This window comes from Phalacrocorax carbo, chromosome 2, assembly GCF_963921805.1.
Source record: "Phalacrocorax carbo chromosome 2, bPhaCar2.1, whole genome shotgun sequence".
Classification (NCBI taxonomy): Eukaryota; Metazoa; Chordata; class Aves; order Suliformes; family Phalacrocoracidae; genus Phalacrocorax; species Phalacrocorax carbo.
Genome location: NC_087514.1, coordinates 38,574,978 through 38,592,750, shown reverse-complemented (window position 1 = coordinate 38,592,750; position 17,773 = coordinate 38,574,978). Strand labels below are relative to the sequence as shown.

Genomic DNA, 17,773 nt, shown 5'->3' with positions numbered 1-17,773 from the left:
ATTTGGTTAGTGTTTTTCTCCACCTTCATGGTGACAACTTTGAAAAAGGCTCAGATCTCAGGTTTTGGTCTCAAATATATAAAAACTTGTTTTAAAAATCTCTCAAATTCAAAGGTCCTGTGTGTTTAATGAAATATTCGGAACAGATATGAGGTACAAAAAAAAAAAACCTCCAAATTTTTCCATACAGAGTTTTTCTTTCAAGAAAGTTTCTTTTAAACAGAAACATAACTAAAGCAAAATGGATGGCATCAGGGTTTACTTTTCTAAGATTCGTACCAGTTTTTCAACTTCTGTACTAGTATTCATGTATGCAAGTATAAGGCAATTTATATGTAGAATGCAAAAGTTGGTATAATTACAACTCATTCATTTTGTAGCCAAATCAGTGTCAATTGAACAGGCTAATGTGTGAAAGGCTAGATAAAAGTTGCACCTTATAAAACCAAAGCAGATGTTTTAACTTATAGTTTTAATATAGCAATCAAAGAAAATTCCAAATACTGTACAGTGAAGTGTAGTATAGTACACTATATACTGTTATAATACACTATTGTTACATTACAGATAAAAAAATCAAATATAATTAGTACAGCAATCACAAATAAAACAAACCAAACTGTGCTGGATAACAGCCAGTACTGTGAAGATGGTATAGTTTCTATGCTAATTTCATTTTAATTCAACAGGTAAAGCACTTACTGTTTAAAAAGATTTGTTCTCTAAATATATACACTATTTTAATTCTTATTTATACATTTTAAATAGCATTCCCTCCTAAAAGTGCACTCTTTCATTTCTTGGCAATAATCCTCATTAAACTTAAATTAATTCTGAAAATACCACTCTTGTTTCAACCTTTTATTGCTCAACCGCAGGCATAAGGGCTCAGAGGGAATCCTGCATTCTAGAGATCTTAAGCAACTTCTTCAGTTTTAAGAAGCTAAACTGATATCCACAAGCAAAACAAAGAAACCACTTACTGTTGTGGTTTGTTTTTTTAACAGAAGGATCAACTTCATATTATTATTATTATTTTACAAAAGCATGTAGATTCTGCTATTTGAAAATGGGAACCAAAAAATGTAGAGGTAACAGTGGCATCTTCTTAAATCATTCATTTTTCATACATTTCAGATCGAGCATCGCTCTCCCAATTGTAAGCATACGATGAATTTTATTACCTGGCATTTTCAGTGCGTTGAAAAAGTTAGCAACTCTGCTAACCTTGTGACAGTGACAATAGATTCTACTTTTTGAAAGACTGTAAATTAAGCATTTTGGTCTTGAAAGTGTGCCTGTTGTGCAGGGTTGTTAGCATATGGCCCCATGGCACTGTGCCTCTGGGACATCGCTAGAGCATTCTGTCGGAGGCAAACGTCTAGCACACATTTTCTGTCAGAAGACTAGTAAGCTATACGGGGTGCACAAAACCAACAATATACATTGCTGTTTTGTGACCATGCCAGCGAAGACATCCCAAACATATATGATTTTATTCGAAGAGCTGCTATTTGTTTTCCCTTTGCCGAAATGCAAACAATTCACAGAGAAACAGCAGTATCAAAAAGTCAACCTTACTAAGCAGCCAGCTATCTGAAGTAGTAAAAAGCTTGCATTTGCCTGGAAATCTGATCTTTTCTCCTGAGGTTTCCCATATGCTCATTGGCAATGTAGGTGGGGTTTTTTTGTTTGTTTTTTTGAATGGGCCTGTATTTTCAGTAATCATCTCTCATTTACATTATACATACTAAGCCACTTAAGTTCAGGATTTTCAAATAATTTAAGTCTTGTTTGCCATGAGTCACTGCGTAAAAGGTGGTAAAGCCCCTAGACAAGAAAGTAATCAAGACAGGTACTCAAAAATAATTTAGAACCACAGCCTAAGTGCAGAGGCAATTCAGTAGCAAGAGGTTGGGCGTTTGTTGAGAAAGGGACACTCTTCACGCCATTTGAGAAGTCCTATTGACAGGGCTTCATATCCACAATGACACAGCATCTTCCCTGCCCTTGTACCCCACCACTGTTCCTGATGCTAACAGGGAAATCTAACAAGCACACGGGTGCTCCTCAGACAGGCACACAGATTTGCCTCAACTTACATTTCCACCCACTGCTAGCAATCAAATGAAACATCTATTCAAACTTACACTTCAGTGTTCTTTATTTCACTTCTCCTGTACAGTTACACATCTCACCAGCACGTAGATGAAGTTTAGCTTCACTTGAGAGTATCAAAAGCTGTCTTTCTCAAACACACTGATATTTAAATGCATGAGAAAGCTACATGAAATAAGAACACTGCAAAGAAATATGACAGTCCTGCTTTACACCAGAGGAAATCACGTCGGCAGATCGTGTGATTTTGACACCATTTTACCATTCCTTTTTGAGACCATTTTGTTTTAGGAACTTGAGAGTTCTGATCTACGTGACTTGAGTGGACCCAAGGTAACACTAAGGGTGAGTCAAACAGAGCTATTATCTATGTCTATTTCTATTTAGATAAGAAGGAAAATGTCAAATTACTGCTGAAATGGGAAGTGTGTCAAAATTAAACCAAGCCTTCCTCTTTAAACAGTAAAAGGCACACAAACTTCTGTAGTCTTACCAGAAAGGCATGAAAAAAGTAAGCAACTTCCCTTAAGGGTGACGTGCAATAAATATGTCGATTTATTTCAAACTTTAAATTCTCTCATATACACTGCCTGTATTTTTTTCCAGTCGAGGAAGACTTCTTTTTCTAAAGAAAAGATTAAAAATGTCTAGGTGATAGTTATCTTGTCTAAAATGGAAATGATCCCGGAGATTCCTCCCCCTCAGCCTCTCCTGACTTACACTCCTTCCCAGGAACATACCACTGCTAAAGCTCACACAGTGACAAAGCACAAGCCTCTACTCAACATTTTCTATATAGAAGTAGCCTTCAGACAGCTAGGCTGATTCATGGGAGACTAAATGTTTTCAGAAGTCGTGGCAGGCTTCCAGCTGCTGCATATGCATCCTGTTTCTCATTGAATGAGCCCTGCCAGTTAATCAGTGCATGAGCAAGGTCAGTTCTGGCGAGCCAAATTACTTCATACATTCCAAGCTTCCAAATTGCTGACTTACAGGTTTGAGATCATGTATTTGTGAAAAGGTGATTCTTATTTTTTACCTGAAAGTAGTATACTAAATCATGTAATATTTATTCCCTCTACATAAAAAGTTAACCAACAGAGGCATTTTAATTTACTTGGGCAAAACGGGCTATTCTTTAAGTGACTTGCTTCAGTTAATTTTTACATACAAAAATAAATCCTCCCTCCTGGGACTTTTTATCATACTAATGCTTAGAACTGTTTAAGTGATTAGAAATGTAAAAAGTGAGGAGACTTTTCTGAATACAAACATATACAATACAAACAACATTTGTGAACTGGTAAAAACCCACATGTGCACAAACACAGATTTCAATATTTAAATGCTCTTAATTCCTTTCATCCATTCAATGTTATTTTACCATGAGAGGAAGCAATAATAGTGCACTTAAATATGACTCTGAAGATAGGAAGCAAAGTGCAGTATCAGATACACATTCCATCCTTAGGGAGCAAGCACAATGGCTGCTTCTTAAGAACTAGCACTGCAGCCCTGATGAACATGCTACTTACGTGGATATCAGCTATGTTATCACTGATGCAGGGAAACCTGCATCACAAACTGAACTGAGGCTAATAGAGGTGGGCAGTCTTTATAGACACTAAAACTTTCCAAAAGCTCAATTATCACTGAACACTTTAGAATAATGTATGTTAGAGTCATTTCCTTCCAATAAATTGTTAATTTGCTTTGAAGAGCACAGCTGTTACTTAATTTTTGCCATTACTAACCAATGCTAGTAATCGAACTATTTTAAAAGAAATGGATTTGCCATTGAACATTTGTTGTTTCTTGCAATTGCCAACTCCTTCTCTCCTGTAGTTGTACTAAATGTTGTACAACATCTGACAAGCTCAGTATTTGGGAGGAAATAAAAACATGCTATCACTTACTAACAGAGCATCAAAATGGTTGTGTTGGCTCAGACAGCCATGCATAACCACACCACATTCACTTTATCTTCATCATACACTAAGTAGCCTTTTTCCTAACTCGCTTAAACTGACAATATGCAGAAATTAGAGTTTACTAAAGTTACACTTATTTCAAGATTTGACAAGCGTATACAGCTGTATGAATGAAAAAGTTTTTAAATCGGAGGAAGTGCCAGCACAATGTAATTGAAGTACTGTATATGCTGCATTATCAGATTTAGCAGAAGTTTAGTTTCAGTTGCTTTTTGAAATTTATGTGTAATTCACATTTATAGTGTATTTCTGAGTGGAATTAAGTACCTGGGACAGGACTAACTTTGTCACGTTTCTAGTTTTGCCTGTTCTAGCCTTTCCAGTAACCTTAAACTAGCATGGTAAGAACCTTGCATGGGCTCTAAATTCTAAGACTTTTTAAGGAATTAAAAATGACAAAGAATTTTCAAGAACCCACATTTACAGCAGATATTCATCTCAGTGCATTTCCTAATAACTAATTTACAGGTAACAGAGCCAGCCTGGGCAGCAGTATGGTAATATTGAAAGCTATTGCCAATCACACACTTGCTTATCATGCACTGAATAAGATGATATAATCTTTGACATACATACAAGATTTAATAACTAATCACTTTGTGTGGCCCAGCCAATAAACATTACATTTGAACAGTAATTTCTTCTACCCTTATTAGATTTTAACCTATCAAGAGTGATCCATTGGCTCAGTTGCATTAGTGATTCCTGCATCTTGACTATCCATCTCCTCAAGCTCCTCAACAGAATTTCCCTTTTGTGCTTTAGACCTTGCAGGGAATGTTGTTCCCGCAGAATTCACCACGTTACCATCAGCTGATTCAGTATTCAAGTGTTCGGTACCACCTGGTGCAGAAAACGACTCGGGTAAGCCGGCCTGAAAGCTCCCAGTTTTAGCAGTTGAACTCACTGCCTCTACTTTTCTTTGAGATAGATCAACTGATGCTGACTGCTCTGTATTCTGATCCCGCAAATGTCTATCCATTGAAGCCTGAATAGAGGAGACCATTTCCTGCAACTTTTTTCTCTGTGCCTCAATCAAAGTGGGGTCAAGCTGTCTGCTGTCTCTCATTGTCACAACTCCCGGTGCAATTCGGATAAGCTCACTATTACCAGAAGCAGCTGTGAATACCGAAGGCTCAATTTTAGCAGAAGGACTGAAGTCCGTTTCTGTGCCATGCTTTCTTAAAAGTGGTGTTTCCCTGGCTCTTTGATCATGTTGTTGACTACTAGATGCAGTTCCTAGGGAATGGCCCTTTCCCTGAAATGCAGTTATGTTATGTAGTTGTTCAGATTTCTTTTTCACTACTCCACCACTACCCAGCTTCAACATTCCGTGTGAAGGACTTGCTTCCCTGCTTCTTGAAGTAGCTTCTGCTCGCACTTGACTTAAGGCCTCTTTAACCAGCTCTTCTACATCAGGACCGATGGGAAAGTGTCCAGCAGCATCCACACACAGCTCTAATCTGTCTTCTGCTGCGTTGTACACAAAGTTTTTACCAGGCAGATGTGGAAAAGTACAGTGCTTGCCATCAGCCAAACCTATAAAGATAGAAGTAGTTATTCAAAGTGCTAACATATTTTAAGGCATGCCTTGAATACACAGTAATTATTGTATTTAAACTTATTGCATCAAGCATGTAAAAACAAAACACACTGAAACTTACTACCATGGGAGAAAACCAATTGAGGCTTGTATGCCATGGGATAGCAATCACAGTATACCCCTAAGATGATGCTGCTGCCTTTTATGGTGATTCTAATGAAGAGACAGGAGTGTCGTATTACTAGATAAAACAACCACCTTGCTGGGACTTGCAGTTCAAATACAACAGAAGTTAAAGAAACAGTGTATGCTTGTGGTAACACAGAGCAAGTCAAACCCCATCATTACCACCACCCTGAAACCACACAAAAACCAAACAAAGAAAAACCCCAGAAAACAGCCAAAGAGGACATTTCAAATCACTATCTGGAAAAGTAATATTTAAGACCACTTCCATGCTAGTTAGAATTGTAGTAGGATTTCAGGGTGTACAACTGCTGCTGAGCCTGATGAACTTGAAATTTGCTTCTTGTCTTCTCAGAGAAGAAGTGTTGCTAAATAAAAGTGTTTCAAGCTTACTATGTTTAGTAGTCCTGGACAGTAGAAGTTTTGTTGTTTACAAAACAATCATGAGGCATAACATTTTTAACCTGCTGTTTGTTTCATTGTCCCACTTACAATTTGACCAATCTGCTAAAATTGAGAGCTCACGAGACAAAAGTTCTGAAGCTGCTCTGTGTCAAAAGTGAGCAACATTGGGTTTTCCAGTTTATAATCATAAAATACAAAAGAACTCTTTCAACTGTGTCCCATGCAGGTTGTGGTAAAAGCAGTAAGGTATCACTTTAGTGACAACGGCTTCTGGTGAGTTAAAAGCTCTCTCCAGATGAAAACTTGGCTGCAACAACTCTCTTCAATTCTATCAGCTATGAAAAGAGAGCTACAACTAAAAAATTTTTTAAAAAAAGTGCCAGGAATAGATAAATTAATGGGATCTTTCCTCACATTCTCTTACAATTCTTGAAGAAAAACTCCAGAAATTATGCAGAAGGGAAGAAACACAACAAGCAGATCCTATGTCTGTGTTACCAAATACAATGCAGTGAAAATAAGTATTCTGGGCATCAATGAAAAAGGTGACTCAAATAATTTGAAACATTATTAAACTGTTTTTAATACCGATGCACCAACTGACCAATCTCACTCATCCTCCACAGCTTCTGACTCACACACTTTTACAGTTTCAGAGAATCTACAGATGAAATTTTATTTCAAGAACTTCAGGCACCTAGCTCCTTTCTTTAGATATCCATGGGAACCAGTAACCAAACAGGCAGAACACACACAGGACAAAATTTAACCCCAAACACCTACCCATCTAACTTAGCCTGAAGAACTTGTTTTTACTGCATAATTTACCAGCTCAACCTTCATTTGCAAGAGAGCTGTAACAGCTTCTATGACAGACCAAAACTGCCTCTGAAATTGCAATCCTGAAATCTCAAAATAAGATCTTAAAACAAGATCTACTAAATCAAATTTAAATTGATTAACAGTACCTACACTTGATCAAAAGCTTTGTTCCAAGGGTCCAGTATGGTAGTTGCATTATTACATTAACGAAAATATTACAAATAGGTAAATTACAAATAGGTAAAGAGCTTAAGTGAAAAAAAAAAAAAAAAAGATTGTTGCACACTAATTGTTTAATGTAGAAATTTAGTGGTTAATAAAATGTTAAAAATCATACAAGTATGTTAATGCTGAAATAGTAATTCTGCCTCCCAAGGTAGCGTAAAATACCCGCACACACAGAAATGCAATAATGCTCAAATACAGAGTATCATCTCCTACAGACTTAGTTCTGATGTTGTCAGTTGGCAACAATGACTTTTAAGTCAAGCATTTTCTGTGAGTTAATGACCAGCTGGCTTAAAGTCTCTTGGATTCATCTCAGGTTCTCAACTCCGGCTAGTCATTAATCGGTCCAGAATGTCCTTTCCATCAGGCACTGTTTAAGCTAATTCACTTGCCACAAACAATATACCAGTCTTTACTGTACAAGCATATTAAAAGAAAGAAAACTAAAAGGAAACAGATCTGCTGTAGGACACTTGCATGCTAATTCTATTACCGAGGCTAATAATTCAGTGAGACATAGTGGGCACTGAGTATACCACACGTTTTAATTACTGCAAACAGAACAGAAATTACATGGTAAAATACCTGTTTCCAGAAATAATCAAGATAAAGTTATGGTTGATAAAACTGCCTAAGAAGAAATCAAACAGTAAGAAAGCAGCAAAGGAATCATTATTAGAGATGAACCCACAAGCTCTAAACAATGAATGCAAAGACTTCAATAAGAAAATAAACTTTAAATGAGAGAAAATAACTGCATAGTACTTTCTTCTCAAAAGAAACAGATCCTATTCTTTGTAGGTAATATTTATATACTTGCTTGGCTATTCTGCGTATAGTCCAAGATGTGACATTTAGCAATGCAAGAAGGGGATGGATAGCTTTGCTTTTGAACAAACTTAGGAGTATGAAAGACCAGTTTAACCAAACATTTACATTTAAAACATGCAGTACCCATGTATAAAGTATCTACTAAGAAACACACTAGAAAGATGAACTGCATATCCAGTAAGTGTTTTAAAGTATAACAGGAAGAGGTCCTATGATCTTCTCTTTGTTTGATATCTCCCTCACCCCCCCAAAAAAAAACCAAACAGTTGACTTATTGAAGTTATTTGTACAATTCAGAAAATTTAAATGGAGATGTATTGTTATAGAGAAAATTTCAGAGAAGAGGAGATTTAAGTTGAACAGACTAGTCTCAGTAAGATGTCCTAGTCTTAGGCTCTCCGAGGAAGCATAAGGCCTTCTACAGTATTATGAAAATGAAAATGTACCTTGGTAATAAAAAAATATATTTATGCTTACAAGTGACTCAATACCAATTTACAATTTTAGAGATTTGAAAAGAGGAAGGAAGAGATAAAAATAAAAACAAAACACACCTGTGGTTTTCTTCATTATGCTATAGAATACTCCACCCTGCTGAAACAATTGGGGAAGGCCCTTTGCGTAAGACCAAACGTCTTCTCCTGTAAAAATCAAACACAATCATTAGAATTAAATAGTAGTATTTTAACATTATAGATAATGACTGAAAATAGAACTCCTTGAATTAAAAGCTGAAACCTCACTCTCTTCTATGCAATTAAGAATTTGAATTTTTATTGCAAATTTACCTAACAGGAGCCCAGGTCATTGGGAAACTTTCAGGGAAGCATACCACTGTCTGCATTCAAATATCCTACATGCCCTAGTACAAAGGTTCCCAAATTCTATTTGATCCAAGCTGCAGCTCCTGATTCTTTGCCAGGCCCTACACACAAGTCTCCATTCCCCTCCTACCCATGCTTTCAACATAAAACTAGGAAATAACTAACTTCCAAAATTCAAGCACATACCCTTACCCATTAAAACCTCAATTCTATGTTGCTACACCTTCTCAAAAATCAGATCACAATTTCACAGCTGCCATACAGAAGTCTTTATACTGTAGCTGAGATAAACGTCCACACAGGCAGCAGTGTAGAAGCTGTATCTGTACCTTGCTTTTCTTGAGAGCTAGCAACAAAATACCAACTGTGAGGCCCCAGCACTCCTGTGTAACTGGCATTTTTCAAAGATGCCAAAAATGGCATTGAAATATGACAACTTTAAATGCCACTGAGAGGAAAGAAAAAAACCCCAACCTACACTATGTAAGGAAAGAAATACAAAGAACAGAAAAATTGGGTTACAATCACACCAGTGATGTAACAGCACCTGCTAAATCAGTTCAGATCTGCATTTTTACCTATACTCTCTTCCTCATTTCACTAGCCACTTACCTGCTTCAGAGAAGTGACATGTGATGTAGCTGTCAAAGTAGTGCAAACAAAAAGTACTCATAAATACCATTCTCCTGATGCAGAAACAACTACCGTGTATACACATTTTCAGAAAACTGCTTTTCCCACTTTATATCAAACATTCAGGGTACATACTGAGATACCTTAAATAGAAGTTGCGCCCTTCTTTAGGCATCAACATCTCAATAACCATGTCTCTCAATTTTCTATTAAAATTGGAGAATCAATCATCAACTAAAGTTAACTGGATGCACTTGCTACTTGGAATAGAGCTAGCTGGACTGTGTGAGGCTGTAAAATATTACCCACCAATATTTATTTGCTTGCTGTTAAGAGCAAAATAAAAATAAGAAGTTATTTTTAATAGCTTCCACATATAGAATACAAGGCACATCTAAATCCTTCCTTGCACATCTTTATGGCACATCCCACAAGGTAACTGCGGCTACTCTCCTATCCCACCCACCTCAGGTGAGAAACTGTTCTAGCCTTGTGACAGTGGCATTATGTGCTACATTACGCTTTGAAACCCTTCAAGCCACTCTCCAACTTTTCTGCTTTGCATCCCCGATGGGCACGAGACTCCCTACACTCCTCTGCTTGTCTGTCCCACCACCAGAAGGATTCTGTTGCTCACCTCCCCACTTCAGGTGTTAATCAAGTCCCCATTCTCAATAAAAAGGTACAGTGCATCTTCATTGTGTTTGTCTTTAGACATTTTAAAGGCAGGAGACCTACATGATCTGAATAATTTTAAATGCATTCCCTTGACCCATATATGCACTAGTTCACTGCATTCATTTGCACACCAAGCTCACAGATTTGGCCTTCACTCCCTAGCAAGAACATCCAAGTAAAACCAACTACTCGTCATATTTTCCATGATCTACTGAAGAAGTCTTGTCTCTTGATTTTATCCTGATAACTCCTCTCTGACTTGCTAATAATTTTGAAGGTCCTCTCCAGCTATCACTGACCCAATGAAAGAAAAAACATTGGAAAAAAAATAACATTATCTTTTCTTCCCCACTATTGTCACCATTTTCCCCTCTTCTTCAAACAGCTGCATGGAGGGAGGACAGTTACTGATGATAACACACTCTCTCACATTTTTGCTATTTCAGAAGGTGTTCACTGCTCCCCTGCATCCCTGTTCCCATTTATATTTTGAAATACACAATGGCTCCAGAGCATCGCTGCTGTGGCTCTTCCATTTTCCCCCAAGCAGCAGCAAGCTGAAGTCTTCCTGATAGATAGCCTTTTATGCAACACTAGGAAGGACTACATGCAGAAAAGTATGGAGAGCAGGGCTCACAAAACAAAAGCATCAGCCACTGAAAGAAACACAAACTAACTATGCTATTTTGATTAAGAGATCTCAGATTGGAACACCAAAAAAAACCACAATTACAACTGGACTCTCCCAGATCAGAGGGACTAGCATCTGTGATTCAACTAAACTGTGTCTGAGGTTTACACGTTTTTGTTGCTAGTTCGGGTTTACTTGTTTATTTTGGTTTTGTTTACCATGGGAGTAAGATGTTTGTAGGTCACAAGTTAATTTGTGTGATCATTTGGTTAGATTAAACACTCCCTCAAGACACTACATTTATCAAAGAGATTATGTTCTCCACACTATTCTGACTGCAGTGCACACTCCCTCAGACCAGACCTCGGCCCCACAACATTAAGGTATAGCAAAAATTAAGACTATTCTACCCACAAGCATGCCTCATACGCTGCTGAAAAAGGGTGGGTGCAGACTAATCTACACCAGCGGAAGCCCAAGACCATCACTTCATGCAGCAGAGAGGGCACACAGAAGTGCAAAAGACATCCAAAGCTCAGCTAATAAACACAGGTTACAAGGAACTACAGCTAGCTTAAAAACAATCTGTGTAAATCCAAGCAAATCCTGGTATCAATTAATACATTTAATTTAAACCTGGCTATTTTGATTTCTTGTGCACTGAAATTCATCTATGCAAAACAAACCGATCAAAATAGAGTCATACTTGGCTTGCATGTATCCAGAGTGTTTCTGCATGGGTGTATATAAAATCAGCTTAAAAATATAACGTTTTAACTATGTTAATGTAAAATTAAAGTTCCTTAAAGAATTCTCTATTTTGAGCTAAACAAAAATAGGGGAGAAAACATATTATGCATGATTTTTTGTAAAGCTAAGTAGCCCAGAAATTACAGTATCTAACTTCCCAAGGCTTATTTTTAAGTTTTATGCATAAAAATTAGAGATTATGGTCTAAAATTTTAATAAGTTAACTAGATGAGACTAGAAGAGAAAAATTCTAGTAACTGAAATATGAAAGAAGCATCAAGTGAGCCTGCAAGAGACCCTGTATGAAAGAAAAGCTTTTCAGCATCCAGAACGGTTATAGATGTTTGAAGACACTTTCACTACGGCAGGGGGGTGGGTGTATGGACACAACGACAACAAACAGAACACAAACAACCCAGCAAAGCATGTCTGGACCAGACAGCTATTTCAATAGCATCTCCCCTCTACACATTCTCATCTGACTGTATTAGAATAATGCTTTTAGCAGAACAACCTTAGAGCAACAGCATGCATGCAGGATAAGCTGACTCTCAGAACTTCGCAGCATTGGTTTTTAGCAGTACAGAAACGTAGCTGAGGAACACTGAGGCTTTCTTGACCCAGAAAGGCTGAATATACCACCTTGAGGAACTGCCACCCCAACACTCTGAAAAAACTGCAAGGACTTAAGAAGTTCCTTTGAGTTTGTTTCCCCATTGAAAAATTACAACTGTAAGTAGTCAACTGTCTAGATTTCTTCTACAAGTATCTTTGAAGGAAAATGAAGCCTTGATGAGAAAAGTGATTTTATAAAAAGGCAGCTACTGAGTAAGGTGCTGTAAGTTGTTATGACTGGTTGGTTTACCATTTCCTGACACTTGTACTTCTACTAGTAATGCAAAAATGGATGCAGTCAGAGGAGGGTGGGGTAAATTCTATTCTAGCCTGTGCTTCAGAAGCAGAGTCTAACAGCAATGAGAGTTAAAGACAAAAATTGATTCTTGAATACAAGATCAGCTCACAGTTTACAGATAAATACTTGTAAAAAAAAAAAAAAAAGACACCTTAAAAGTGACTGATATACTTTTAAAGCACCTCAGAGTTTTTGTAAGCCAATAACTATATTTTCAGGAGTACTTCCTGAAAACAGAAAAGTACTCTTAAGCTTCATCTCAAATTAAGACAGCTTTTAAACCTAACCTTTTCCTGCACTTTGGAACTGCCATATAAATGTCAGTGTGACAAGGTGGCTAGTGATTCAGCATGCTATCTTGCAAGAGACATGGGAGTAAACAATCAGGCTTGGAGAAGAATCAAAGTTCTGCATTATGAACTTCTGACATACCACTCTGTGATTATGTAATTGTTTCATTTCTAAAACATCACATGCTTTAGCCACACCAAATCCCTCCAGCAAGAGAAGGCTCCCACAAAAAAAAAAAAACAACAAACCTGTAAACATTACTATTCCACTGGTTCATAGAGCTAAATGTATGATAATTACTGTTCTACTTCCCGCTGGTAAGCAGCAAGAACTGTGAAACCTGATGAAGAAAGCACACAAATGAAGGTCCAAGTCTCCCGAGTCCAAATACGAAAATAAAAACCACAGGCACCTGAGTAAAGTCCTTTTATCTTGAATTATTAGCAGTTAGTTTTACATGACTGACGATTTATAAGCATAGCTTTGCAACCCTACATCCACCTTCAGGATTCAAATCCGTTTAGCTTCTTTCAGTTTCTCCTCTGCTTATCTTCTGAAATACTACTTTTCACAGCTCTTTAAGAAGACCTGATCTTCACTTAAAATTAGCAGATTAGCCAGGGACACAAGGTTGTGTTGATTTGCTTAAACCAACACAACCCCCTGTGGGGAGAAATGCCACAACTTTATTCTAATACAAAGGTGACAATTTGGTGCTCAAACTTCCCATGAGCAGACATTCAGCATCCCCTTCTCACCTCTGCTTTGAATTTATTTCCCAAAACCTGAGGGAGATGTAGGAAAAAAGAGAGCAATGTAGCTCACACACACATCAGGTGTATGCCTAATGAGAGACAGGAAAAACAAATAGAAGAGGAAATACAACAACTTCTAAACAGCAATGTTTAAAAAGAGGGCTTTATAGCAAGGAAAGAACAAGTATCTCATATACACATTTTTAAAAGTCACAACACTCAGGAAAGCACAGCCAGCATGTTCTTCTAATAGCAGAATAAAGGAACTAACCTTCTCCATGGTTACAGAAAAGGGAAAAAAAAATATATATGGATGTAACTACAGTTTGTAAAATGTTCTCTTCTACTCAAAAATATAATTTAAAAGTATAACTTGAAGTCAGCCTTACCCATTAGCGTTGCTAGAAGACAGAGAGAATACATCTCCTTATCGACTTGCTCTTGAAGTTCCTTTGATGAGATTTTACTAGTCACAGCAACATCTTCATGCTTCATGGCATGGGCCGAGTGTGCTGAAGCAGACTGCCTGCCTTCCTCCTTACCTTTCAGGATTTCTATCGCAATCCTGTCACCATGCTGCAAAGGAACAGGCTCATTTTCCATGCCTTCTTTGGGAGGCAGAAGCTCTTTAGGAGGAAAGCCATAGCGAATACACTGCAAATAGGGAGGAATATTAAATTCTCTCGCTATGCTGTCCTGTAGTTCCAAGAAGGTGGTAGTGCACTTAAGTGTAAGCATTGACTGCCTCCCATCATTTGTGGTTATTCGAATTTTCTTTTCTTTTGTAGATGTTGGAGAATATGGTGTTTTTGTTGGTGTAGCAGGTGCAGATGACGGCCCCTCACGAACGGCCCCAGGAGAAGCAGCCCTAGGTTGCCCTTTATGCTCTTGTTTCAATTTTTCACTTTTCCGTTTTTGCATTACAGAAGCCTGGTCTGCAATGTTCTGCTGAATAGTTCTTTCAGCTTTGCTCATATTCAGCTCCTCCTTGTGCAAAGTTTTTGTCTTCTGTCCAGTCAAAATAATTTTGGTTGGAAGTTGCGACTCTAACTCTTGTCCTTGCTGTACATCATCAGCTCTTTGGGCGTGAGCACCATCAATATTTACAGGGGTATAATCATCAGGGTTCTTTTTGGCCGTTTGATGCAATATTGTGTTGACAACTTTCTGAACAAGGATCTCACTACCAAATTCACCAGGAAAGTGCTTGGTAACAAGTTTCATGGCAACATCATACACATTGCTGTTCAGAGATGTGTCACTTTCATACTGGAACCAGTAGACAGTCTCTCTCACCACTCTTCCACCCCACTCTAGAGTAATAGGAAAAGCTTCAGGGAGATTATCATATTCTTTACCTTCCCAGTAGTGCTTGAATCCACAGCCACATTTGCCACCTGTAGACCGAGTGTTAGTTCTGTCTCCATCCAAATATGAAATGGATCCATCTTCTCTGACACGACGCACTAAGTTACCATGACACCAGTTACAAGCAGTCAAACTACTCAGGCTATAGTCTGGTACCAGCACATCCTTTGCAGGGTTGTAAGAACACACCAAACTGTTCAGGGGAAAACTGTAGTTTTTGTCAGGCCTTAGCTGGCCATGGGTACTTTTTGCCAGGTTATAGAGTTTCCCCCCAGGAGCCAGCCACTCCGGAGGAACATGATGCTCTGAAAGGGCCCCACAGATGAGGCACCTGTGAAGGCGGTTGTCCATCACTGCTTTTTTGGCAGCTGCAGTTACTTCTTCAGGCTGGACTCCTATTACACCAGTCCTTCTGTAGAAATACTGATGTACATCAGCTACAAGACTGGGATGGATACCGTGTTTACTCATGAAAACCTCCTCCATTGCAGCAACGAGCCTCATCAAGTACTTATCTTGCAAACTTCTGTCTCCACCAATAACACAACCACCATCCTCCTCTAACTTGATGTACTTTTTGATGAGGTCTTGAGGAACTCCCCAGGCTTTAGGAAGTAGCTTCCTAGGCAGTTTAGGTAAAGCAGCACCTTTTATTCCAACTAGAGGAATATAATGGTTACGTCCTGAGCTACTCCATGCAATGCAGATCGGCTTGTTCAACATGCCATCTTTTCCCATGCATTTTTCTAGAGGTACCAGACCAGGGAGGAACGTTGCTGAGTAATCTCCGGAGCTTCTCATTCCACTCAAGGAGTCTAACAGGATGATAGGCCGGTGAAGCACGTTGGCCAGACCAAAGATGTGAATGTTCCTAAGGCCCATTGGCACACCTTCTGGAGGAACAAACAGAGGGTCACATTCATTGATAATGTCCTCCCACTCTGCTGCATCAATAAAGTCGTGGAAAAGTGCCTTGTAGTGACTCAGATTCTCCTCAAAATGCTTCTTTAGATTCTCTCGCAGAGCATGCCAGAACAGTTCCCTGCCAACGAGCGCCCGCGAGACCGCGTGGACGAGGCAGTGGCCATCTCCATCCACATGGACAGGAATGAGGCACTCCTGACTGTTGTTGGCCTTCTTGATGTCTTCCAGGGTATCATGCAGGTAGATGAGGCTACCAGAGCGGTCCTTTCCATAACCGATGGTTTCAACGTGCTCCGGCTCAATGAGGAAGGCACGGTCACCCAAGAGGGAGCAGTCGAAGATGTCTCCCTGGTTCATCTCCGTGAGGAGCTTGGCTTTGCCCGTTTGCTTATCCATGCCGTAGCGGGCCAGGATGGGGGCCAGGAGCTTGCAGTGGTAGTTGGAGAGGCCCATGACTTTGACGAGCTCGGTGTTCCTGCGGGGCGGGCCGGCCCCGCTGACGCCCAGCAGCGCATTTCGCAGCAGGTTGTGCAGCACCAGGTCGGGGTCCGTCACCTCCTCCACGGCCAGGAGCTGCCGCTGCTCGTGGCGCTGCCCGCAGTCCGTGCACTCGATGCTGCCGCTGCCCTGCGGCCCGTGGGCCGGGAAGAAGAGCCGCGCCTGGCATTTGGGGTCGGGGCAGGTACCCGAGAAGATGCGCCGGTCCCGCTTCTTGGAGGCGGCCGGAGGTGGCGGCTGCGGCTGCTGCTGAGGAGACGGCGGTGGCGGCGGCGGCGGCGGCTGCTGCTGAGGCTGAGACATCGCTCTGCTCCGGCCGGGCTTCACCCCCACCCGCGCTCCTCCGCCCTTACAGGCTCATCACTCCGGCCCGGCTAACCCCCGGCGCCTCACAGATGCCGGTGCCGTCCGTCAACCACCCATCCACCGAGCGCCCTCCCGCAGCCGCCGCCGCCGCCGCCGCCGCTCCTCGCCCCCTCCCCCTGCCGCGGCAAACGCGGAAGCCGCCGGCACCGCCGCTTACTGGCCTCTTCGCTGCTCCAGCCCTTGCCCGCAACGCAACGGCCCCTCGCACTTCCACGCCAACGGCGCCGGCGCGGCGCTGCGGGCGGCGCCGGGAAGTGTAGTCTTCGCCGCCGCCAAGGCCCTGCCCGGGGAAGGGAGCGGGGCAGGGCGGGAAGACTACAGGGACCGAGATGGCGGGCGGCGGGGGGAGGACGGGGGCGGGGTGAGCCGGGCCGGCCGCCCCACCCCGCGGGGCTCCTGGGAAGTGTAGTCTTCCCCCGGGCGGGCCGCGGAGGAGGGGAGCCGAGAGGGACATACTTAGGGCGCTTCGCCAGCGCTTGTTGCGCTTCCCGTTTCATGGGCTGGGGGAAGGGCGGGCTGCGGTGTTGAGGGTGACACCCCCACGTCTATATTCCCCTTCTGTCCCCCCTCCCTGTTCAGCCCCACAGCATGAACAGTGAAGCGAGGTTCCCTTGCTGTCACCCGTCCCTCCGTGAACGCAGCCCGGCGAGGAGGCTGCTCACGCCTCCACCTGAAGCTGCCAGCAGGCCTTGTCCTCTGGCTTTGTCCCCCATCTTCTCACAGCACTGCCTGTGCTCCAACAGGTGGCCTTTGACAACGGGCTGACAGAATGGGGCATGGTGGGCGGCTGAGCCCCAGCCTGCACCTCGCTGTTGCTGCGTAAGGGGGGTCCGAGTGCCTGGGGGCGAGCCCCAAGGGCTTCCCAGGCATGGAGGTTTCCAAACAGCATGGCAAGAAGCACATACTCCCAAGCAGCCATCCCCTGCAGGCGTGGGCACATGGCCTCTGGCCACCAACACCCGCCCGTGGGTTACACGAGCCAGGCGTGGCTGGCACAGGGCTGGCATCAGCAGCAGCA

At 41.2% G+C, this 17,773-nt stretch overlaps 1 protein-coding gene across 1 annotated transcript; it reads right to left on the bottom strand.

Annotated features, from left to right (window-relative positions):
- Positions 1 to 453: 453 nt before the first annotated feature.
- Positions 454 to 16,960, bottom strand: VCPIP1 (valosin containing protein interacting protein 1). Its single transcript, XM_009512020.2, has 3 exons — positions 13,989 to 16,960; positions 8,679 to 8,765; positions 454 to 5,648 (listed from the first exon to the last, which is right to left on the bottom strand). Exons 1-3 carry the CDS (start codon positions 16,690 to 16,692, stop codon positions 4,777 to 4,779), a joined length of 3,663 nt encoding a protein of 1,220 aa, XP_009510315.2. The 5' UTR covers positions 16,693 to 16,960; the 3' UTR covers positions 454 to 4,776.
- Between the last annotated feature and the right edge of the window lie 813 nt (positions 16,961 to 17,773).

What these genes read in the sequence shown, in the direction of transcription:
- VCPIP1 (XM_009512020.2), bottom strand. Translation starts at nt 16,692, where the DNA reads ATGTCTCAGCCTCAGCAGCAGCCGCCGCCGCCGCCGCCACCGCCGTCT. An exon ending in TCTTCTAGCAACGCTAATGG is followed by an intron (nt 8,766 to 13,988) that starts GTAAGGCTGACT and finishes TGATTTTTACAG; the next exon opens with GAGAAGACGTTTGGTCTTAC. An exon ending in CATAATGAAGAAAACCACAG is followed by an intron (nt 5,649 to 8,678) that starts GTGTGTTTTGTT and finishes CTATCTTTATAG; the next exon opens with GTTTGGCTGATGGCAAGCAC.